This window comes from Dunckerocampus dactyliophorus, chromosome 2 (genome assembly GCF_027744805.1).
Source record: "Dunckerocampus dactyliophorus isolate RoL2022-P2 chromosome 2, RoL_Ddac_1.1, whole genome shotgun sequence".
Lineage (NCBI taxonomy): Eukaryota > Metazoa > Chordata > Actinopteri > Syngnathiformes > Syngnathidae > Dunckerocampus > Dunckerocampus dactyliophorus.
Window position 1 is genome coordinate 3,559,022 of NC_072820.1, and position 25,536 is coordinate 3,584,557.

Sequence of the window (25,536 nt, forward strand, 5' to 3'; positions counted from 1 at the left end):
GTCTCAACCTCTCTCACAAGTTTGGGCTCCTTCCCCGCCAGAGAAGTGACGTTCCATGTCCCAAGAACCAGATTTGGCCGCCGAAGACCAGGTCGCCTAGGTGCCCGCCCTCGACCGCCACCCAAAACGCAATGCACCGGACCCTTATGCTTGCCCCCGCAGGTGGTGGGTCTACGGGGGGGAGATCCCGTGTGGCTTCTTCGGGCTGAGCCCGGCCGGGTCCCACGGGTGAAAGCCCGACCACCAGACGCTCGCCTGCGAGCCCCTCCCCCAGGCCTGGCTCCAGGGTGAGGCCCCGGTATCCCACTTCCGGGCGAGGTGTGGTCTCTCCTCGTGTGTTTATTCATAGGGGTCTTCTGAATCACTCTTGGTCTGGCCCGTCACCCAGGACTTGTTTGCCTTGGGAGACCCTACCAGGGGCATATAGCCCCAGACAACATAGCTCCTAGGATCACTCGGGCACACAAACCCCTCCACCACGGTAAGGTGGTGATTCACGGAGGGGTTGTTTGTTATTTTTCTGATACCTAATCAGTGTTAGGGGCTATCCACACGGAAAGGTTTTCCGGTCAAAATGGCAAATGGTTTTATTGTTTCAGCCTTTGATCCACACGGAAACGGTGTTCTGAAAACGGTGATGGTGACGGTGACGGTGTTCTGAAACGGTGACCCGAAACGGTATTATTTTGAAAACGGCTTCCAGAGTGTGAAAGTATGAAAACACCGGCTTGTCCTTTCTGCGTATGCAAGCAAAGCGCTTCTTTCTGAAAACAATGACGTCACCCACTTGTAAGCAGAAGTGAGCTTTGATGACAAGCCAACATAATATCTAAATGTTTGGACGGACATCTTCTGATATTTTGTTGTCTCAAACTCCAAAATAACTCGCAGAAGTAATTCCACTTTGTCCTAAGTATCACATTACATGTCTGGATGCAACTATTTAATCATTCGGCACATTTGGAGGCAAATTTTTTTCAACCCACCAAAAAAAACGCAAAGAAAGAGTAGCGATTTTCAACAACTCCCACTCAGTGTTTGTGTGTGGACTGGTAAAACTAAGCCTTTTGGTTTGCATCATAAAAAAAATGTTTAAACCTTATTTAACAACAGAACATGAAGTGTGCACTGATTATTATTATTATTATTATTATTATTATTATTATTACTGTTATTATTGATGAACAACTGTGTTATAATCCTGTATGGAGTTGTATTGACACGCTACACAGACAGTCCCACTATAATGTGTTTGTAAGTAAGGGCAAATCTTTAAAAAAAACAAATAAATGTATGGAAAACACAGCAACACTGCGATTGGCTGGCGACCAGTCCAGGTTGTACCTCGCCTCTCTCCTGAAGTCAGCTGGGATAGGCTCCAGCATACCCCCACAACCCTAATGAGGATAAGCGGAACACAAAAATTGGGTGGGTGGATGGAAAACACTGCAACATCCATTTGTAGAAATATGAAGTATTGACATTATGCAGTGCATCTCCCCCACCAACGTGTCGTGCATTTGTTTCCCAGGCATCCGGTGTGGAAGAGTCTGAAATTCCCGACGACATTAAACTCATCGGCTTCGCACAGCTCAGCATCAGTTAAGGGAAGGAAAGCGCGCAGCAAAAGACAGCATCCACTGGTAACGCGCAGCTGCATTCTAGTAAATTCTACGACGACTACGACGACGACGACGACGCTGCTGCTGCCAAAGAGGACGACACGTGAAGCTGGCAGGGAATGTGACACTTCAGCAGGATGCCCGAGGACCACACAGAGAGAGGAGGGCTCAGTACATCACAGGAACACACTTGAAATGTTTACAGTGCGCTTATTCATGGGAGAGGACATGCAATCAACTATATCAACTCATTTTTCTTTGTTTTTTTTCTGCCCCCTTTTCATTCATAAGCACAAACCACACCGTCTCCAGTCTGCCAGTACTGGAAACAATGCCTTCCCCACTTTTTTTTTAATTAAACCGTGCCACAAGAGACAAGACAAAGTCGTGCCACCTGAAAAAGGCACTTTATACTACACTGAATTTGACCAGTGAAAATGATTAAGCCTTAGTTCATACGTTTTCCTCTTACAGTTGATGAACAACTAATACTTACTATTGGTATATATGCATGCATTTCTAACACCTCCTCCCAAAGAGAAAATTAAATGAATGATATCATCTAACCCATTCATGAATTCTTCTCACACAGTCAAAACATAACCAAAGAGAATCAGGCTCTGACTGCACCAATAAAAGAGTTTCCAAACGTGCATAAATCCTCCTTACTGGAGTTGCTCTGGCTTACAATTAGTCGCTTAAACACTTGAGTTTATTTGAAGTATTCAACCAGTCTGGCCTGATGTTCTTATCCTATGCAATAGTTGTTTTCACTGGATGTGACGCCGTCGGCTGACTCGCACTTATTCTCGGCTGAATTCACTTCTGTACCTCAATATTTCAAGCGTCAAGCCGCAAGGTAGCGCCACCATCGACATCCGTACGTGAATGATTGACACGTCTACACTTTTGCTTTTATTAGAATTTCTTTTGTAAAGTAGAAATATTGCATGTTTATTTCATTTGCTCTAACAGCTTTTGGGAACACCTGAATACAGCGGATTGTTGAGCCCACACTGCTTTGGTTTCTAAAGTGCTGCCAGGGTTGGAACGTCACTGAAGGTGTATGTATTCCCACATTGGACATGTTTCACCAAATAAAAGTTTGTAACAAAAAAAGGGGGGTGGGGGGGTACTTCACCCTAATAGAAAAAAGGATTTCCCTCACACAACAGCAAATTACCACCGTTTGATAAGGTATTGATTTAGTTTCCGGTATTTGTGCATTTGAAATTGAGATAAAATGTCAAAATTATGTGAAAGTCATAAAAGATAAAATCGAAATTAGAAGATAAAAAGTCCTAAATATGAGATAAAAGCCATAATTATGAGAAAGTCTTAAGATAAAGTTGAGCTTCACTGGAGCCTTGGTCACATGGCACTCGGCAAATGCACAGTTTGTATCTCATAATTTCAACTTTTTATCTAATAATTCTGATTTAGCATCGGTTCAGTGGCGGAAACGGGCTTCCATAGCATGATGGCACCTACATTGCTGGAAATAATAGAAATGCATGTTTTCATTGCCGTAAACGGACACAATTGCCGTCTTCCGTTTGGAATGACGCCACTGGGAACATCTGTTTAGGTGGAGTGATCCTACCCCAGAAAAGTTAAAGAAGAAATGTGTTTGTGTCCAAACACTCCCTCGATCCCCCCACACCTTTCAGGCCACTTCTCACTGCCGGTGTAGCTTTGTGCTTGGTTTGTACGACGGCGTTAAAGGGCTGCCTTGACAGTCCTCGTTCAGGTACCAGAGTAAGTGGCGTGTAAAGCTCTTGTAAATGTACGTATGTTGCAACTCCAAGCACCGTCGCATACGTTTTACATGTAACAACGCTGATGCATTTGAGTGTTAAAAAGACAAAAGTGTACATGCCGCATAAAACAACTAACTTGTAAATGTTGATTATGGAAAACAAATGATTGTTGACTCAGCTTGATCAGGACATAATATTTGTCTACTGTCGTTTGCCTTTGTCATTAGCTTCCAGTTATTTTGATTGGCACCTTATTTGTTGCACCTGTTCTTTTTCATGCACATATGTGCTCATTAGACCATGAGGAGTCATAATAGCACACCATACACTTGTGTGTATTTCTAGTGTTAAAAAAAATGACTGATTTTGTGCATCGTGTTACCCAAAATTTAAAAAAATCACCACTTTTCTGTTAAGAAAAAAAAAAATCTGCCTTGTTTTAGAGTCACCCAATCATTAGCATTATTTGAATCAATTGATGGCAGTGAACGTCCCGTATTTTTCAAATAGGCTTATTCAATTGTATTCATGTATACATGGACAAATGCGAATTCGAACTGGAACATTTGTGATTTCCAAACTTTGTAAAATGTCGCCACTTGCAGAATGATTTGTGGTCGCTTGAATAAAGTCACAGTGGAGTCAAAGGAAAGGGGTTTTAATGTTGCATGTTTGGGTTTTTTGTACCCATATAGAGTGCCAGGCTTGTGGTCTGGTTATGTCGTGAGGAAGAAGGGGCTCCACTCGTTTATTCAACACTTAGAGGTGTAAACCACAGGTGTTCAAACCTTTTCCAGCGAGGGCCACATAGTGAAAAATGAAGGGATGCAACTTTGCCACTTTGATGTTTTGAAGTTATACATATTTCAAGAAAAAATACCCCTCAGCTTTGTGATGTAGGTGAAATGCTACTAAAACAGTTATATTTTTCCCCATAATTTTATGAGTGACATTTTCATAAAATTGTGACCTTTTTTCCCTGAGTCGATTGACTTTTTTCTCTTAATTATTTTGACTTTACTACTAACTACTGAAAAATGAAAGGATGCAACTTTGATATTTTGTAAAGCAACACATGTAGATATGCTAAGAAATTATAGATATTTCAAGAAAAAAGTGAATCTCAGTTTTGTCATATAGATGAAAAATTATTACTATTAGTATCAACTTCGCTCTCTGCTCCTTTTTTCCCCCCATTTTTGCATTTTTTCTCTCCAAATTTTTCAACTTTCTCTTTTTTCTTTTCATATTATTATGACTTTAATATTATAATATTTTGCCTTTTATTCCTATAATATATTAACTTTCCCCCACATAATTTAAAAAAAATTAGTTTTATTTTTTGTCTTTCATAATTACAACTTTTAAAAAGTAACACTTTTTTTCCTTTAATAGTGCAACTCATCTCCCAACGCAAGAGCAGTTTCAGTGGCAGATTACTATCGCTGTGCTGCTCAACTGAAACTGCTCTTCTGTCAGGAGATGATAATTTCCTGCCTGACCTGAGCTAATTCAATGAACACCACATCATTTTGTTGTTAATTATACTTGATTGACAAATTCTGACTGATTTCTCATAAATGATTCAGTGAATATTGCATTTTGTAGGTCACCTACTACAGTAGGTACATTTGGACCTAAATTATATGCGAGGCAGGGCTCGTCCTACAAATGAATGACTCCAAAAATAGGTTGACTTAAGTTACTACGATCAGGGTGGCTCCAAGCCAAACTGGGGCCCAAGGCAGAACTTTATTTACTTTCTCTCCTGCCCGAGGCTGACTAGGTGCTTTATACTTCACAGCAGCGATGTGCATCCTTGCGGGGGCCCTATGCACAGCGCATGTTCAGGCCCTGATTAGCATTAGACTAGCCTGTTGGATGCAATTTTCTTATTTCAACACCAACATGTGTTGATCTAACATTAACTGTGCTGCATAGTTAAACATCTCCTTTGCGATCTTCTACTTTGTCTACTACTTTTGTCTCACACATTCAAAATGAGTTTTGAAGAGATTCTACAAACCATTGGAGAATTTGGGATTTTCCAGAAGCTTATTCTTTTTGGGTTGACTTTTCCACATGCAGTTTTGATGACTTCTATGTGTAGTTTTCTTCTCATTCAGTCTGACCCCAAGCGACATTGCAACACAGCCTGGATTCTCAAGGCTGCTCCCAACCTGACTATGGACGAGCAGCTGAACCTGACCGTTCCTCTGGAGCGGGATGGTTCTTTCAGTAGGTGCCGCATGTTTGTCCCGGTGGATTGGGACATCGGAACCATCAGGGAGAATGGACTCAATGAGACCACGGTGTGCCAGAATGGATGGCTGTACTTTGATAAAACGTACGAGTCCACCATTGTCACTGATGTAAGTGACTGCGAGCTAAACTGCTGTCACCTCATGTTGCCACACATGCTTACTTTGTGCTGCTGTTTTGTAGTTTGATCTCGTCTGTGACAAGTCCAACATACCTACGGTTGTGAAGACAACTTTCTTGGCTGGTGTAGTCGTAGGTTCTATCATCTTTGGACCTATTATGGAATCGTAAGTAACTTAATACACAATGTTAAAGCTACACACAGCGTTGAACGAGCGCTAGTACCCCCAGGAGGGCATGCACATTCCATTGCCTATGGCCACTGGGTGGCACTGAGATTAATTCAAGATGTGACCTATGTATAGTTTCAAGGTGTTGTCTTTATCATGTGTACTGATTATGACGAAGGTCTGACCTTGTGGACCGGAGTTACTAACCTTGACAGTTGTCAGAATTGTCAGATTGATCAAGTTTGTTGTCATGCCCCGCCCACATCTTATGGAACAGCCTAAAATCCTTCGCAATATACCCTCGCCTGTCTGTCTAGTGTCTGTGATTTTCATTTGGGCTTATTTGGTCAAAGTGCTTAGGACTAGTTTCCAAAATACAACTAACTGGTTTTCACCCAAAATTGAAGCCGAAAACCAAAATGGACGACTTCCCGTTTGTTTTGGAACATGGGTTCTTGGGACTTTCTTTGTGTATCCTGTCACGATTGCCGTTGCCACCAGATTTGAAGACATTCTGTGAAACTGGAGGCAGGGGCTATTTTTTTTCAAAGTTTAAAGGCGGACTCGCACTACTGAGTGAGTTTTGGGGGACCTCTGAAACCTGACGCGATTGCAAATTTTGAGTTCTCGTAAGGGCCTTCCTCAAAAATGGGAGAAAAGTGTCAGAATATCCATCCATCCATCTTCTATGCCGCTTATCCTCACTAGGGTCGCGGGTATGCAGGAGCCTATCCCAGCTGACTTCGGGCATGAGGCGGGGTACACCCTGATCTGGTCGCTAGTCCATGGCAGGGCACATATAGACAAGCAAAGTCTCTGAATATATATAATACAAAATAATAAACATAGCTGCTTCAATGGACCAAAGTGCCTTTTTCTTATGCCTCTTAAGCAATCTTTTTTTATATATATATTCAGAGAAAAAACTTGCATTCTTAAGCCAGAAAAAAGTTTTACAAGAATAAACTTGTAAGAAAAATGTCATTTTATTAAAACAGAGGTGAAATATTAAAGAATTTTTTTTTAAGCTGTAATATTATGAGAAACAAAACCAAAAATAAAGCTGTCTTTTTGAAAATTAGGGAGGGGTAAATATTATGGGAATAAAGTCACTATATTATGGGAAGAAAATTTACAAGAAGGTAGTTGAAATATTTGCACAGTTATATAAAAAGCAACAGCAGAAATAGGAAATAAAACTGCAGAAATTTCACAAGAATAAAGTCAACTTATTAAGACAAGAAGTCATCCTTTTAGAAGAATGAACTGATAATATTATGAGGAAAAATAATGCCCTTTTAGTAGCATCGAGTTGAAATATTAAAGAAAAAAGATTTTATTTTTTAAAAAGTTGTAACAAAAGAAAAAACAAAACAAAGAACAAAGTTGTAATTTTTGGAAAACTAAATTGGGGAAAAAGTCCTAATATTTTGAGAATAAAGTCAAAATATGGGAATCAAGTCATAATTACGAGAAGAAAACGTGCAAGTGGAAAGTTGAGATACTGTAGTTGGGGGAAAAAAACAACAGCAGAAACAGTAGAAAAAAACGGCGATAATTTTACGAGAATAAGGTCAAATAAGAAAAAAAGTCAAATCAAGTCAATCAGTCAAGTCAAATGAGAAAGAAGTCGCAGTTTTACGAGAATAAGCTAATACAGTAGTACCTCGCATAACGTTAACCTCCTTTTACGTAAATTCCACTGAACGTAAAGAATTTATGTACATTTTTCATATCGTATTACGTAAGGAATTCCATATGACGTCAAGCATCGAGTCCGTGCAAGCGACAGAGAGACTAACAGAGTACACTTGGTGACGCCTTCTGGCTTCACGCTCTCATTGGCTGATTATCGGGGCACCGCCTACGCTCTCATCTCATTGGCTGATTATCGGGGCACCGCCTACGCTCTTATCTCATTGGCTGACTTATCCAGCGCGTCCATGTTTGTATGTGAGCTCCCTTCCTCATCGTAGTCGCCCTTAAACTAGTTTGCACGCATTGAAATCTCTTCTTAATTTGTTTACTTTTCTTTGTGTTAAAATGACCGTAGTCATGGGCCCTAAACCAAGTGTAAGGGATAAGAAAAAAGGGAAAAGTTGTCGATCGAAAGGAAGCAGGAAGTTATCCACAAATTCTGACGCTTCATGCTCTCATTGGCTGATTATCGGAGCACCGCATACGCTCTCATCTCATTAGCTGATGATCGGGGCACCCCTTACGCTCTTATCTCATTGGCTGACTAATCCAGCGCGTCGGTGTGTTTATGAGAGACATGCTCCTCTGTTCCTCATCGTAGTCGCCCTTAAACCAGTTTGCACGCATTGAAAACTCTTTTTAATTTGTTTACTTTTCTTTGTGGTCAAATTACCGTAGTCATGGGCCCTAAACCAAGTGTAAGTGAGAAGAAAAAAAGGGAAAAGTTGTCGATCGAAACAAAGCAGGAAATGATCCAGAAGCATGACTTATTATGAAATGAAGTGATGTTGCTAGACTATACGGCCGTTCCCCATCGACCATTATACCTTATTTACCTTATTTTATATTGGAATGTTACTCTACTATGTTTATGCCCTTTTGTTATATTTTCCCACCATATTTGGTGGACTTTGAATATTTTGAAGGCCCAAAAGTGTGACTTTGGGAAGATCTTGGAACGGATTAGGCTATTTACATGGATTTTACGCTTCGTATAACATAAACGGATTATTTACGTTGTAGGGGTGTCTACTGTACAATTATGGAGAGTAGTAGCATTTCACCTAGTATATAACAAAGATGAAATGATGGTCTTGGAAAAAATGATTAGACCACCCTTGTTTCTTCGGTTTCTTTTTCATTTTAATGCCTGATACAACTAAAGGTACCTTTGTTTGGACAAGTGTAACAATGACAACACAAATAGCTCATAAGAGTTACATGTTTTGGTAGTACAATGCTACTCATGTAAGAACTTACCGGTAAGTGATTTTGGTTATTATCAAGAAAACCATGGAACTTACTAGATATCAGCTTTTCAATTCAACTCTTATGAGCTACATTTGTTATCATCATTATATTTGTCCAAACAAATGTACCTTTAGTTGTAGCAGGCATTAAAATTGGTCAATAAACTGAAGAAACAAGGGTGGACTAATCCTTTTTTCCATCACTGTATAGAACTTCTTATCATATCTACATGTGTTACTTTAGAAAATATCAAAATGGCCCTATAATATCCATACAGTATAGTACGAAATATAGTATCAAATTGTGTTAAAGTGGACCAAGTGCCACGTATAAGGTTCGGCGTCGATGGGACTAGAGACTAATACTGCGATTCTCCTGGGGTCATTTAAAATTTGTTTACTTCGATTCCTAGTTTCAATGCCCACTTTGCCGACCGGAAGAAGCAACTAACTTGATAAAAAAGAGCTGTCGGCTCAGTGCAACATTTGCAACACACTGATATCATTCATGCAAAGGAGGGTGCACCACCAACATGATGGGTGTAGAAAGTGCCCCCGTCTTTGATGCGCTACATCGCACTTCTTCTAAGCAGTCAGAATCAAGGAAGTCAAACAATAAATGACGTCTGTCTCATGCCAGTGTTACTGAACGTTTCAAGACATTCAGTGTAAATAAAGGACATGAAATGCGGCTACAGAATGCAAGTTGATTCATGTGCACAGTCCGTCTCTGCTAGCAACAGTCAAGAGATCTTATCAACCCACACAACACACGTCTGGATGCGCGTAGTACTCCTCTTCACAGTGAAGGGGCGGAGGCATGCGTGAACTGGAAGGTGCTTGTTGCTGCTGTCTTTCTATAGAGAGGAAAAGCCAGCCACAGCGGGTGTGTTGGGTTTTTTTTAACAGCAGCTAAGAATCAAAGTGTCAGTGGGTGTCAGCACTGGACAAGTCAAATGCATTAAAGATATTTTATGCTCTGATGAATGAATGACTGTGACTGCCAAGATGGAGGATTATATATCCAAAGTGAAAAAGTTATCCAGCCTGGACTTTCAGACAAAACAGAAGGTGAAGCTTTTCCTGGTGAATGATAGGGCACGTGACTTACAATACAAATAAAGGTAAAACCGCAAATGGTTGTCTGTTTTATAATAAATAAATACATATTTGAAACCACATTTTTAACAGAAGTAAAATATTATTTAGTTTTTCCTGTTATCTTAATGCAGGAGTGTCCAAAGTGCGGCCCGCGGCTGCTTTATTAAGCCTGCAGCGCATTCTAAAAATATAATTTAACAAGAAAACTTGTTAAAAACCTCACCACCAACAACAGCAGAAATGGAAAAATGATCAGTAACTTCACAATAATAAAGTCAAAATATTAAGAGAAAAAAGTTGTAATTTTTTATGAGAATAATATGGTAATATTGTGAGGAAACATAATTTTAGTAGCATAAAGGTGAAATATTAAAGAAAGTGTTATTTAAAGTCACAGTACTATGGCAAACAAACAAAACAACAAATGATCTTCTAATCTTTGGAAAGTCAGAGTGCGTAAAATTGTATAATGTTACGAGGGTAAAGTCAAAGTATTATGGGAATAAAGTCATAATTACGAGAAGAAAATTTACAAGAAGTCTTAAGAAGAAAAAAAGTCGTATTCTAACTAGAAAAAATCTGTTTTACGAGAAAATACTATTATAAAGAAAAATAATATAATTTTAGCAGCCTAGAGTTGCAATATTAAAGAAAAACTACATTATTATTTATTATTTTTATTATTATTATTTTAATATGAGAAACAAAACAAAGTTGGAATTTTTGGAATATTAGAGTGGGGTAGAAAGTTATAATATGGGAGTAAAGTCAAAATATTATGGGAATAAAGAAATAATAGTACAAAAAAAACATTTATGAAGATTAGTATTTAAGAAGAAAGTTGAAATATTTGGAAAAGTAAAAAAAAACAACAGTAAAAATGGGGGGAAGAAAAGAAAAACAACCGAAATTTATACTATAATTGGCTTTTCAACTACGGTATATCACAAATCTGAGATGCGGTATTTTTATTGATATATAACCTCTTAGCATATCTTTAAAAAATATCAAAGTGGCACAGTTGCGCTCTTTCAATTTTCACTATATGGCTCTCGATAGATGTCTTAATTAGCAACCCCTCACCAGCCACGAACCTCACTGCACGTCATTGCTGAGAATATATAATAATAACAACTAGTAATACTCCTGAGACCCGAGCGTTTGTCTGGTGTGTATTTTTTATTTCTCCCTGATATTTGGGATAAGAAGGCCCTATGTTATGTTCGGCGGGCGTTGGACCCCAAATGCAGAGGCGGGAGGCAGGTGGACAGCTAAGCAAGTCTTTAATTAAAACACAGGCTGAACAAAAGGCGATGGTGCGGGAGTCAAGGGGCTGAACAAAAGGGCACCATGAAGGAAGCACTTGAAAGTGAGCTGAGGGAGTTCTTGCCCGGAGAGCCGGGAGTACTGGGCACACCTCCTGGGAGACGCAGAGCACGCTGGACTTCAGGTTTGGGAATAAGGAGTCTGCCAGAACTGTAACAAGATAAAGTCCAAAGAGGCAGAATGACTGTCCGTGTACGTGGCACAAACCATTTGGAAATTATCCAGCGTCTCCCAGGTGCAATCCATCCGCTTAAAAGTATGTGCTGGCTCATCAGAGGCAGGTGCGCCCAGTAGTCCCGCCTCCAGCCGGAGAAAGGGCACCTGAAATGGGAAAGCACACGCCCAGGAGAAGGCAGGGAAAAACAGGCGGCAGGGACAGGAAGTGAACCCTGACACCCTAATTAGTATAATAACTAAATGTTGTCTTTGTACAGGAAGTAGTTTTTGCAGAATAGGATGTCCTTATATGTGTACAGTCAGCTTATCATGACATTAAAATAAAATACTTGCCGTGTTGTGTTTTACCGCTTGTTAATGCAAACAAGCGTATTTATGATTCCCGCTGACGTCATGCAAGTTCTGAGTGATATAAGGACGGGAGCCACGTTTATTCTTGCACCCAGCTCGTCTTTTAATCGTGAATGGACATTTTCAACACGCACAACACACTTCAGGCCTTCAAAATAAGAGCGGCGTTCACCACATCCTGTCTAACTGTGTATACAAAATAAGGGTGTCATAAAAAATATCTTACATTAACTCATTCAATCCCAGCCATTTTTCAAAAGACAACCCCTTCAGTATCGGCCATTTTAGACGATTTTGACTGATCTTTCAAGGCACACAGAATATTGTGTTCTATGGCTGTATAAACATGGAACCTCCCATAAGAAAGATTAGACTCCCATCTTCTATCAGGAAATTATTTTTTTTCTACTTTTTTCTGTTCTCCAGTAATCAGCAGTAGAACATAGGTAAGTTTCAGGAAAATATCATTTCCTGACTAGAAAAGGGAGAAAACCAGCATTTACCAATTGAAACAACACAAAAAAGTTGTTTGTTTTTTTTTTTACATCAAAATAAAAAAAAAGTTGGACTTCTGGACGTGCTGATGGAAGGTGGAAGTTGCGGCTGTAGATTCAGGATTCAAGAGTTTTATTGTCATATGCATAGTAAAACAGCAGTTATACTATGCAATGAAATTCTTATTCTGTTCATTCTCCCAAGAAAAGAAAAAAAACACAAGAAAAAGAATAAGAACATAAGAAACATATGTACCATTAAATTAAGCAACAACAACAGAAGAGACATTAATACAAATAAATAATACAAATAAAGTGCTATGAGTGTGCGCGTGTGTTGCGTGCGGTGTGTGTGAGTGCTTCGTTGAGAAGCCTGATGGCCTGTGGGTAAAAGCTGTAGGACGCCATTACGGAATTCTGTAAATGAGTCTTCGGTTCAAGGAGGACGAGGAGAAGTAAAATCCAACGACAGGAGCAATATGTTTTAACAAGGATAGAAAAACGCTTCAGCGGAGCAGTGCCAGGACAAGATGCACTGTCAGAGGAGTGAAATACAAGTACTGATAATTAAAATTCAAACGAAATTTGAACTTTGAGAGTGTTTAAACAAGAGAGAAATGTGAAAAAAGTGTATGGTGAGGGGTTTACAGTTTAAAACATAATAATTGTCACAAAAAAAAAGTGGGCTACTTTGCAGATTTCACTTGTTGCAGGCTGTTTTGGGAACCCATCCCCAGCGATAAACGAAGGAACACTGTATATCAGGGGTCTCAAACTCAATTTCACTGGGGGCCACTGGAGGTAGAGTCTGGGTGAGGCTGGGCCGCATCACGTATTGGGAGTAGGCCCGCAAATGGCCCGCGGGCCACGAGTTTGAGCCCCCTGCTGTACCTGTATATTGTTTGTAATTATGTTCTACATCAGGGGTCTCAAACTCAAGGCCCGCGGGCCATTTGCGGCCCACCAAATTGTATCTTGCGGCCCGTGACTAGACATCAAAGGGTAGTGTAGCTGCAGCCTGCAACATCCGGGCAAGCTCAGTGTAACTTACAAACTTACAGGGGCAAATAAAAACCAACACTGCACTAACAGCGGTGTTATCACATGCATGTATTGTGAATTGGATCGTATCGTGAGTGTCAGGTTCAAGCAACCTAAAACATTCTAAACACAATAAGAAAGAAGACAACAAGATTGCTTTTACTCGCGAGAACAGACAGAGATGTACTCAGTTTACAACCTCGATCCGTTCTGAGTAAACCCTTTTATTCTGTTGGGGATTCCCTAGTTACACAGAGCACGTTGCAGCTCTAAGGGGAGGGGGAGCACAACAGCCGCAACGTGACAATACAGTCTGTATCTAACTGTGTGTGTGGGTGTGTGTGGGTGTGTGTGGGTGTGTGTTCACATCAACAAACAATCAAGAGTGTGACTCTGTAAACATGCAGCAGGCTTAGAAACAGGAGGTTCAAAAGGTGAAAGCACATCATAAATCCAACAGTTACACTAGAACATTCCAAGCATCTGTTGTGTAGCAGTTCCTGTTTGTTCTTCTTGATCTACAAGGAGTCTCTGTAGATGAGTGCATAGAAAAGATAACAAGTAAACATGACTAAGGAAGGAACAAAATCAGCTGAGCACTCATGCGGTCGAGAGGAGTTCCTTCATCTTCTTCTCCATAGCCCCATAAAATTTTACTGCTCAGACACACACACATACAGAGGTTATAGTGGTTCAAACAAAGGAAGATACATTCTTTAAGACAAATATATGATAACATTTATATACATTTCTCCAACAGTGAGGTACCCTCAGATTCAAAGCCCTGCTCCCAATACTTGATGCGGCACAGCCTCACCCAGACTCTACCTCCAGTGGCCCCCAGTGAAATTGAGTTTGAGACCCCTGATCTACATTGTTCAATTTTTTTAAGCAAACTGTAAATTGTCAAACAGTACATTTATAGTTCATGACGAACTAACTCTCGCGGTGCAGTCTCATTTCCGGAAGCGACGTCATCGGGGTCAGTATATTTTTCATCAAAATAGTAGTCATGCCAGAACGTGTTGCTGCTGGATGTTCATAGTATCTGAGTGATACTGTAAGTTTGTTTTCTTTTCCAAAAGAGGTAGGTTTAAGACAACAATGGACGAAACAAGTGCAGAGAATGAGAGACAGATGGACCTTGTATTCTGTTCTTGGCAGTGATTATTTCACTGACGACTTCTTCGAAGGAACAACTTTACAAGAAGCGTTTTCAAAAGGCGTGATATTCCGCCGGTACACACAACAAGGAAAAATGACCACTGCGTCAAAATTGCCACAGAACAGAGTAAGTCATGTCTTGTTTACATAATGTCTTCTAAACACTATTCCATAATAGCGACAAGGCTGCAAAGCATTTTATAAGTTATATAACCTTTTCACTGCGATACAAGGTGTGGGGTGGCGGCTGCCACGGGAAAAAATAAATCCTCGACATGTGGTCACATATACAATGAAACAGGCCATAAAAACCTCTTTACGCTCATTAAGAAGTCGATTTGAAACAATAGGATTGAAGCATAAGCAACTCCAGAGTCATTTACGCTGACCATTCTGTGTTTTGAAGGCGACCAATCTTCATGTCCATGTCTTAAGGCTTAAGTCCATGTTCTGCAAGTTCTCCATTTCATCTCCAAATGTTCCTCCCTTCTTCTCTCCTCGAAAACTCTTGACACATGACTCAAACCTTGGCTATAATCATTGTAGACACTCTCTGTCTCGTACACCACTATGTTTGTTTAACTGAGTGATAGTACTCCGATGGCGTCACTTCCGGAAATAAGACTGAACAGCGAGAGCTGGCGCCATTAACTATAAATATCATTTTTGCTAATTTACCGTTCACTTACAAAAATGGAACAATGTAGAACATAATTAGAAAGAATATATAACATATTTAAGCAAAGTTGATGAATCATGTCAGGGACCCTTTACTGTAATATCACATCTGAATTTAACCTTGGCAGCCACAATCGTGATTAAAATGTGATGAATTGTGCCGCCCTAATAGTGATGCATATGAAGAACTAGTAACCTTTCATTTGAGTGTCACTTTTAGATTTGGTCGTCTGAGAACCACGCAGGTATCCGGAGTCCTTCTGATCATGTGCAGCTGCGTGTCTGGTGCGTCGCCAAATATCTTCGTCTACATAGTGGCACAGTTCCTTGTTGGAGCTGCTGTCGCAGGTTTCAGAACGAACTCCACTCTATTAGGTTTGTCTTCTAGCAGGTGCTGGGTTGTCCTGCTGTTCTAACATTACGTGTGCCCTCGAAATACATGACATTAACTTTATTGTCACTCTAATCTTGCTGTGAACATGTCTTTTTAGCTACAGAGTGGATGGAGGTCACCAAAAGGTCTTTTGCCTCCTGTTTGTGCCAAATGTTTGCTGCACTGGGACAATGCGGCACAGCTGCACTGGTCTATGTACTTCCTAATTGGAGAACAACACAATATGTGTTGGCAGCAGCGTATTGTCTTATCACCCTTTACTTGTGGTAATGTAAAAATATGTACCGCATTTCCTCTTTCGCAAAGGTTACTCTTTTTTAGTAACTTGGGTTTTTTTTCATTAAAGGTGGATTCCTAAATCTGCAAGGTGGTTGTTGAGTCAAGGAAGAACTGAGGAAGCAAAGAGGTTGATCAAAAAAGTTGCAGCAATAAATAAACAGGAAATCTCAGAGAATACATTGGACTGCATGGTATGCTTTGATAAGCTACTATTATTCATTTTGGTCTCTGTGTTAGAGGTAATCATTTGTTTCTCTCTCTGAATAACATAGTTACAGGATCATGAAAAAAAAGAAATTGAAAAAGGAGCAATGAAAATTATTTTTACCACATCCGTGCTGCTGAAATATTTGTTGATGATTTCTTTTGTCTGGTAAGTTACGCACCTTTAGGAATCCATCCATGCATTTTTTTTGTCTTGTTTTATATTGAAGTCCCAGGGCAGCCTTGCTTGTAACGGGCCATCTCACTGGGGTATTTCCCAAACTAGCTGTGAGACATAGGGGGTAGCCACACGGAAAAGTTTTCGGGTCAAAACGGCAAAGTATTTTATGGTTTCAGCCTCTCATCCACACGGGAACGCCATTCTGGATGACCTGAAACCGTATTTTTTGAAAATCTGAAGACGCCAGTTTGTCGTTGCCATGTAGACAGGCAATACGAGAACTATGACGTCACGTGACCGGAAGTGAGCTTTGACGACAAGCCAACATGTCTGAATATGAGTGTCATGACTGACCGCAGTCGACATTCTCCCGGTATTTTCTTGTCTTGTACTCCCAAAATTACGTACATGTAATTCCACGAGCCTTGAAAAGCTGAAGACGACGTGTCACTGCACAATCCGGAAACGCAATCGGTTCTACGCATGTGCAGAACGCGTCTACATCGGGTTGGCCTATTTTCACATGTTAGTCATGTGTAATTTGCTAAGCATTTGCTAGGAAGATATTTTTGGATGGACAGTATTTCTCCGTTTAGAAAAAAAACTCAGAATCCTCTAAATTAATCCATCATTGCACTCCGCTTACCATCAAATATAACTGCATTTGATGTGTTTTATTCTGTTTATTTACGTTTGTTTTACTTAACCGGATATGACGTTTACATCTGCACTACGTGCATTGCGTAACTCTTTACGTAGCTCCGTCTTGGTGGAGGTCAGAAGATGAAAGAAACATCCGCATGCTAACTAACTCTTTTAATGATAATCACTAGAAATACAAACCCCCAATGAATGAATGACATGAATTAAGTACAGTTATTGGCCATTTATGTTCATACATTTAAAAAATAATAACTACCACACCACATGACAACACAGAAGCTGAAGTGAAGGAGGAAGTGACGTAGGTCTTGCGCACACGTGGAAGCGATTGCGTTTCCGGGACGGATTGCGCAGTGACATGACGGACTTATGTGCAGCCGTTCTTTCTTCTATGCTTTGGTGTTTCACGCGGTTCCGTCCGCGTATCTGCGTAACACAGCGCCACAGGTGGGTGTGCCTTGTGTATTACATTGTTTTCACTCAATTATCTGTTCCCTTCTGAATGCAACTATTTACTAATCCCCCCATAAAAAATCCCAAGAACGTTCGTGTGTGGACAGGGCCATAGTGGGTGGCTGGGCTGGGCTCTCACTTAGAGATAAGGTGATGAGCACTGTCATCCAAAAGAAACATTAGAACCGCTGCTCTCCCGCATTGAGAGGAGCCAGATGAGGTGGCATCTGGTAACCATGCTTACCTGGGGAGGTGTTCAGGGCACGTCCGACCCGTAGGAGGCCTTCGTCCGGCCTGCTTTTTGTCACCAATTCTGTTCATGACTTCTATGGACAGAATTTCTCGGTGCAGCCAGGGCGTTCAGGGGATCCGGTTTGGTGGCTGCAGGATTGGGTCTCTGCACTTTGCAGATGATGTGGTCCTGCTGGCTTCATTGGGCCGTGATCTTCAGCTCTTTCTGGATCTGTTCGTGTGAAGAGGCAGTGATGAGAATCAGCAGCTCCAAGCCCGAGTCCATGGTTCTCGCCCAGAAAAGGGTGGCGTGCCATCTATGGGTCGGGGATGAGATCCTGCCGCAAATGGAGTTTAGGTACCTTGGGGTTTAGGTCACGAGTGAGAGAAGGACAGGACGCGAGATGGACAGGCAGATTAGTGAGGCGTATGAAGTGATGCAGGCTGCATCGGTATGTCATCGTGAAGAGGGAGCTGAGCCGAAAGTCAAAGCTCTCAATTGATCGATCTATTTATCGATCTATGTTCCTACCCTCCCCTGTGTTCATGAGCTTTGGGTAGTGACTGAAAGGAGACCATGGAAGGTACAAGCAGCCAAGATGAGCTTCCACCATTGGGTGGCTGGGCTCTCCCTTAGAGAAGCTTTGTCATCCGGGAGAAACTCAAAGTAAAATTGCTGCTCCTCCACATAAGGAGGAGGTTGGAGCATCTGGTCGGAATGCCTCCCAGACTCCTCCTTGGTGTTCAGGGTACGTCTGACCAGTGGGAGGCCTTGGTGAAGACCCAAACTCTGTCTCTCAACTGGCCTGGGAATGCCTCAGGAGCAGCTGGACAAATCAGCCGGCGAGAGGGAAGCCTGAGCTTCTCATGTTAGGCTGTTGCCCTCATGACTTGACCTAAGCGGAAGTGGATGGATGGATGGATGGACTTATATTTATTCATTTGTTTTTTTCAGGTTTTCAGTTGATGTAGGCTACTTCTGTCTTCTCTTCAATGTGGGTGGGTTTGGCTTGAACATCTTCCTGAATCAATTCCTGTTTGGTATCTCAGAAGTACCCGCACATCTCCTCTGCATCTGGGTTTTGGAATTTTTGGGGAGAAAATTGTCCCTGGTTTTAACCCTTTTAGCAGGTGGGCTTTTTTGCCTCCTAACACTGGCTTTCTCACAAGGTGACGCCCTCTTCTTTCAAATCAATATTTGCTTTGTGTTGATGATTGATCCTTAATTAATTGTACATGAACTCTCGTTCCAGACAATGGTGTCGTTGTTACAGCTCTTGTAACTACAGGGAAGTTCTTCTTGACCTGGGCTAGTTCAGTATGTATGGTCTACGCTCAGGAGCTGTTTCCCACCACAGTCAGGTAAGCACAATGTCCATGCGTACTGCTTATCCTGTTTAGGGTGCTGAGGAAGCTGGAGTCTATTCCAATTGACTTTGGGACAGAGGCATCGTGTACCTCTCCTAATTAATGAAGTAATCATTCAGGGGCTGGACCTCTCAGTTCTTAGTCTTAATTCTTCATTTAACAAATACATTCTGGAAAATTCTATGCCTCTAACATAAATTTCTCCTCAGGCAAACAGCTGTTGGCTTGGTGTCTCTTGCTATGAGAGTAGGCGCGCTCATCGCTCCACCAATAAACCTGTTGGGAGTTTATCACTGGTCCATACCCGTCATTGTCTTCAGCACCCTTGCGGTGATTAGTGGCGCTTTGGTTTTCTTCCTTCCTGAAACCAGAAGCAAAGACCTGCCTGATTCTACCAGTGAGGTCAAGGGCAACAGGTAAGCCAAGTCCAGCCGAGCTGTTACCAGAAGTGAAATGTACCAGTCTTCCCTGCTGAGGTGTTCCGGGCATGCCCAGCCAGTAGAAGGCATACCTAGCACATGCTGGAGGGATAATGTGTCACACCTGGCCTGGGAATGCCTAAGTGTCCCCCTGGTGGGGCTGGAAGAGGTAGTCAGAGACCTGGAAGTCTGGGCCTCCGCAACCCAGACCAAGATTATTGGAAGAAAATGGAATAGAAGATGTTTTTATTCTTAATTGCCGATGGAAAAACACTTGCTGTAATTAAATTAAAATGTGTACATGAGGTTTAGTAAAAGTAATAGTAATCATATTTTTGTGAAATGTGTAAAACAGTCATATATGGGATACTGTGTACTGATTCTGGAATACAGCTAAATTATCAATTTGAATTCTACTTTCTGTTTGCAGCCTCAATTCATACATCCATCCATTTTCTATACCGCTTGTCCTCACTAGGATCGCGGGTATGCTGGAGCCTATCCCTGCTGACTTTGGGCGAGAGGCGGTGTACACCCTGTACTGGCGGCCAGCCAATCGCAGGGCACATATAGACAAACAACCATTCACACTCACATTCATGCCCAAACGGAGATTCCAACCCAGGATCTCCTGACTGTGAGGCCAACATGCTAACCACTAGGCCAACCTCATTTCAAATTCATGGGAATGAATTGGAATTTGGGAGCATTCTTTATTCAGTTCGAAATTTTGCCCAAGCCTGCTGAACACGTTTCAAGGTTGTGTTAAATTGAAGGAATGTTGACGAGACTCTGACTTTATGTTTGTTGTCTTTACAGAAATATGATCACCAACAAAACAGGAAGTGACTCCAGGCAGCCTGAACTCAACAGCAGAAAATTCACCAAACTTGGTCTTGGTTTGGGGATTACAGCATTCCCTCGTTTATCGTGGTTAATTGGTTCCTCACCCCAGCGCGATAAGTGAATTTCCGCAAAGTAGGATTCCTTATTTATAAATGGAATGTTTTCGTAATTAGAGCATTAAAAACCTGTTTAAGACCCTCTAAATATGGTTTACAGCATTATTAGAGCCCTCTGGACATGAAATAACACCTCTATAGTCACCTTTACACTCCTATTACCCAATATAGTTGACATAATAATATAAATAGAATATAAATATGAATAAGATGTGTTAAACATGAATAGGACCTTACATAGACTCACACAGACTCATACTTGGTGGCTACTGTATCATCAGTGTAACGTTCCTGACACCTAGCGGACAGTTTAGTAAAATACTACTGCAGTGGCACAGAGAACGCATACGGTATGCAGTGAACATTCACACAGAAACTGCTGTCAGCCACAACTCACGCCAGTCACTGCCGCTCTCCGAACTGCTAACCATGCTAACAGTCAGCACCTCTACAGTAGCTAGCTGATATCACACGTCACTTCCAGGGTCATCGGCACATACATAATGCTACATATAACATCTTGTAAATGCCTCATATTTTTATTTTTGTTCATTTAGCCATTTTTATGATTGCTAATGCTTAATTTGGGCCAAGAAAACATACTCTGCTGTGTTTTGAATAGTAGGCCATATTCAACCACGAAACAGTGATCATTTATTAATTCATTTTTGAAAAACCACAATAAAGTGATGTTGCGATGTTCGAACCATGAGGTAGCGAGGGACGACGGTATTTAATATATTTAGACTTGGACTCAGACATGGCGGATTCTGGATTTTTTTTTTTTTTTCCCAAGACCAGCGTTCTGTCGAGCTTTGCGCCCCGTCGAGTTGTGCATCCTGTAATAGTGTGGATTTGACCTGGCTGTGCAGCTGTGTAGAAAATTTGTAACTAGATCAATAGGTATAGATTCATGCTATACAAGTGCAACTTCAAATTTCACATTTTTACCGGTACTTAAATAACCTAATACAGTGCAAGCTTGGTTAGCGTCAATTCATTCCAGAAGTTCCGACCGAAAGGGGCCCTAATGTCATAAATTTTTCCCATAAAAAATAATGTAAATCCAATTATTCCATTCCAGAAAGCCAAAAATGTTAACACATAACACATGATTCTAGTTTTACAATTGTAGTTTGACATGCAAGAAACAATTCCAAATGCATAGAAATACATATAAATGAGGCACCACCTTCCTGTTTTGGCATGAGTTATCCGTATGCATTTAGAATTGTTTTGTGCATGTAAAACCAAAAAAAAAATGTTTTGTGTTAACACTTTTGAGAGTCAACCGCTGATGACATCATAGCCGGGCTACCTAGCAGACTTCTGCTTCCGGTTGTCATTTTGTAACTTAGCAAGCTAGCTTCTTTGTTAGAAGCTTAGGATGTTTTGTGATAAAAAATACGTTAAGAACACCGTTAAGTCATGGCATGTACAACAAAATGCGCACTGTACTGTGCCCTAACCGGAAAACGTATGTAAACCGGGGCAAAGTTTTCAACGTTAACCGAAATTCACGCTAACCAGTGCGAACGCTAACCGAGGTTCCACTGTACTGTATATGGTCAATTTCATCATTTAATTGGTTGTTTTGTAATACACGTACAGTATATTTGTTACGTTCTACGCTCCTTAGGTATGTTTTGTTTTTGCTGATCTCTGCTGTTCTCCTTTGATTTAGACACTTGAGTTGCCGGTTCTGGGCGGAGCCATGAGACACACCCTGAGCCACTTAATCACCACAGCACTTAGGCTCCAGCTATTGCTGCCAACTCCCACAGCTTGAAATTTCTTTTTGGGCGTAGCTAGCCTTTTGCTAATGCTCACTTTGCTCAGTGTAACCATCACTTTCACCCCACCCCCCACCACCCCCCACCCCCACCCCCACACACCCACGTCTGAGCTTATTTGTAGAACGGACTTTTATTGGTCAAATAAAGCATTGTAAACGTCACCATTGCCTACTCTCTGGGTACTCGGTCCAGCCTTCACACAAGACTTGACAATATTTACACTACATATTGTTGTATAAAACTGTGAGGAAGTGTGTTCTACACTGGACTTAGAATCCCAGGACAAAGGTATGTGCTTAGTCTTTAATAGGCACATATGAATGAGGAACAAAAAACAACGGTGCCAGTAAAACACACTAAAAGGCACCACAAAAAATGGGCGAAAGGAAGACTAAGGCTAACAAATTACCGGCCTGACGAAGCTACAGGACATGCAGCACAGGCGCAAGCTAGCGGACTGGCTGGCACCCTGGTAGGCCAACAGCAAACTGGCATAACAGGACGATGAGGAATCAAAGCGTGTCTTGGCGTCTCCACCATGAGGAATAGCAGAGTGCCATCCAGTCGCAACAGGAGAGCTTAAATTGATGACGCTGATGAAGAGGAGCTGTGGCACGTCCCGCAGCTGCGCCCCAGACGGGAGTTACCAGAATCTATGTAAAGAGACAAAAAATCAGTAAATGTCACAACGAGCAAAGGTAACAAAAATAGCAAGACCATGAAACCCGTGTTACAGCAGAGCGTCACACCATTCCCCTCCTCTGTCAATGGACGCCTCCTGGCGGACCTCCAAGCTTGTTAGGGAATTTGCGATAAAAGTCCTAATACAATAGCCCTCCCAGTCGCTCAAAAACTGCACACCCCTGCCACGCCTTCTGGCATCCAGGATGGTCCTTACGGTGAATGCCCGGTGGCCCTCTACCTGCCGCGTGGAGGGAGGAGCGCTGGCTTGAGGCGGGACACATGGAACATGGAACACAGGATAGTGTTTCAGGGATGCTGGAAGTTTAAGGCGTGTCGTCACAGTGTTAATCATACGTTCTACCTCATAGGGCCCGATGAATCTAGGTGCCAGTTTCTTAGATTCTCCACCCAGGGAAACGTCCTGGGATGACAACCATACCTTCTGCACGACCCCGACCCCCGAGTTGGACACTTTGACCTCAACAAAAAAGGGAGAGAAGGGTTAGAGTGTACCAACACCGACTCTTTCACATTTTTTTCACATTTCACATTTTTGTTGTCTTAAATGATTTTTTTTTTTTTTACCAAATTATGTGTATTGTGTATAATGGATTTGTAATGTGAAAAATACATGATATCAAATGTTTATTATGTAAATGGATTTATTTAAATCTCAATGAACAGCTACAAAAATATATAATATCATGTTTTTTTTTATAGAAACAAAGACCCATCTCAATAGAAAAAATTGGTAAAAATAGGACAAATCTCTTCATGCAAATTTCTCATGAATGAATCGGCTCTAAGAGCACCACAGTGTGTGTTTAAACCCGCCCCTCCCCCGTTCAGTGTGGACAAAGAAATGCTAAACGTATTGTATGGAGATATGGGGCAATAATCATAAAAGCAATCTTCCCTCACTCAATGTACTGCAAAAAAGCTCGTGAGGATAATTCATAATGCGCGTATAGAGAACAGACAAACCCTTTATTTTTAAAATCACAGATATTAACATTCGCTGATTTAGTACGATTTCAAACTGCTAAAATAATGCATAAAGTTAACAATAACTTGTTACTCAAAAACGTCGTACAGTATTTCCCTATAAGAGAGGAGAAATGTGATTTTAGAGGAAAATTAAACTTGAAACACTTATTTGCGAGAACAACGCTGAAAACCCACAGCATGCAGTATGCGGAATTAAATTATGGAACGGATTGAGCAATGAACTCAAACATATAGTACCGAGACTAGCGAATTAAAAAAACAATACAAGCAGTTGATGTTTGCTGAATATAAGGCAGAAGGGTCTTGAACTTGCTTGATTATGCTTATTTATTATTACACTGATTGTTATATGGAATAATCTGACATGGAATACAAGAAGTGAATAAGGAATGGATTGAGGGTAGGATTAAATCAGTTTTGCTTCTTCCTACTCCTTTTGGACATGTGGAACAGTGAAATGATTCATGAGATGTATTCCAGTGTAACCTGCATGCATGTTCAAATAAATTAAATCAAATCATTGTTTTATGTTGAAGCTCCGGGTTCAGTCACGAACTAGCAGAGGTACTTCCGGTAGCCCTCCACTATCACTAAAGCGTTAGCTAAATGGTAACGAACTGTTCTTCTAAGTTCATATTTATGCTCTACTTATTTAGGTTAATCGAACTGTCATATTCACAGGCAGATTTGTTTTCGTCAAAGAGCTAACCAGCTAGTTTGTTTGTAGCATACCCGGAAATTCTGCTGTCCTCCCAGAATGCCTTGCGTCGTGTAAACTATAACTTAGTACTTATTACGTGCCTGTGTGGTTGTATGGAATGAGTTTTGGTGGTAATGTTTGTTTTGCTATAGTAAAACTACATGACAGTGAATAACATTTGTTTGTATCAAAGCAATTTACCCTTTGCACCGTCAGTCACACTTGTAGCTTTCGGAATGGGGTGGCCACGGCGCCGACTGTAACATCAGTACACTCTTGTTTCTCTTCAGATCGTATAAATCTTTCGCCTTTTACTAAAGATTTCCGTGGGGAGGAACAGCAAGAGTTTTGTTCAATTTTTTGATGTCCTGCGAAAGCGGGACTTTCTAATTTGTCAAAATCAAACTCAGTAATCCAATTATTATTTTTAAGTGAATTTTCATACGTTTTCCTAGAAGAATAATATTGTAAGGGATCGTATCCATGCATGGTCACTTTCTCTGCTTTAAATAGTTTTTAATAAAGGATGACTTAAATTATTGTAAATAAAAGTTGTTTGATGTCGGAAAAAAGAATACTGCGCTAGATCCACCAGAGGGCGCTGTCTCACAAGTTAATTCGCTCAACGCCTGTATGCTGCTTCGTAAATAAAGTACAATTTAAATGCTACCAGTCAAATAATATAAAAAAACAATAATAATATAAAAAACAAACAGCTCACCACGTCTGTTTCTGTGAAAGCAGTTGTAATAGTGATGAAAGTTGGAGGCCCCTGGCCTAGTTTTGCTTGTTTTGTTTTCCACAAACGAGTAAGATCGTTAACGCAGAGGAGCAAATCTTGTTTGAATCTCGTCGAGTTCCTCTTCGCGAAATTCTTTAGTTAAAGTAAAAGCTTTACGCGAGACGAAGAAAAACGAGAGTGTGTTTAATTTCCACAAGGCGAAGTGGTCACCCTGTTGGGAAAGCTACTAGTGTGAGTG

General features: G+C 41.0%; 2 protein-coding genes, 1 long non-coding RNA gene and 1 other non-coding gene across 8 annotated transcripts in view; 3 read left to right on the plus strand and 1 right to left on the minus strand.

The window, feature by feature from the left end:
- The window catches only part of LOC129170252 (serine/threonine-protein kinase OSR1-like), a 28,446-nt gene extending 24,088 nt beyond the window's left edge, over positions 1 to 4,358 (plus strand). For all 3 annotated transcript variants that reach the window (XM_054757603.1, XM_054757609.1, XM_054757620.1), the window contains one exon: positions 1,532 to 4,358. In XM_054757603.1, the coding sequence (XP_054613578.1) occupies positions 1,532 to 1,606 (75 nt within the window). In that variant the 3' untranslated portion in view covers positions 1,607 to 4,358. The remainder of the gene's footprint in view (positions 1 to 1,531) is intronic.
- A 134-nt stretch (positions 4,359 to 4,492) lies between these two features.
- LOC129170245 (solute carrier family 22 member 13-like) lies at positions 4,493 to 22,675 on the plus strand. Its single transcript, XM_054757590.1, has 11 exons — positions 4,493 to 5,754; positions 5,828 to 5,931; positions 15,435 to 15,589; positions 15,706 to 15,874; positions 15,955 to 16,078; positions 16,160 to 16,260; positions 18,575 to 18,789; positions 18,873 to 18,981; positions 19,197 to 19,403; positions 20,226 to 20,384; positions 22,053 to 22,675. Exons 1-10 carry the CDS (start codon positions 5,383 to 5,385, stop codon positions 20,371 to 20,373), a joined length of 1,704 nt encoding a protein of 567 aa, XP_054613565.1. The 5' UTR covers positions 4,493 to 5,382; the 3' UTR covers positions 20,374 to 20,384; positions 22,053 to 22,675.
- LOC129170304 (uncharacterized) lies at positions 22,291 to 25,500 on the minus strand. 3 transcript variants are annotated; one of them, XR_008566580.1, is made up of 4 exons: positions 25,278 to 25,500; positions 23,210 to 23,326; positions 22,914 to 23,112; positions 22,291 to 22,817 (listed from the first exon to the last, which is right to left on the minus strand). It is a non-coding gene; the product is annotated as an uncharacterized LOC129170304 (long non-coding RNA). The 3 variants fall into 3 exon arrangements; XR_008566579.1 differs by having other exon boundaries at positions 22,890 to 23,112; XR_008566581.1 differs by lacking the exon at positions 25,278 to 25,500 and adding an exon at positions 24,758 to 24,791 and having other exon boundaries at positions 22,890 to 23,112.
- LOC129177950 (U5 spliceosomal RNA) lies at positions 24,827 to 24,940 on the plus strand. Its single transcript, XR_008569720.1, has one exon. It is a non-coding gene; the product is annotated as a U5 spliceosomal RNA (small nuclear RNA).
- Positions 25,501 to 25,536: the final 36 nt, after the last annotated feature.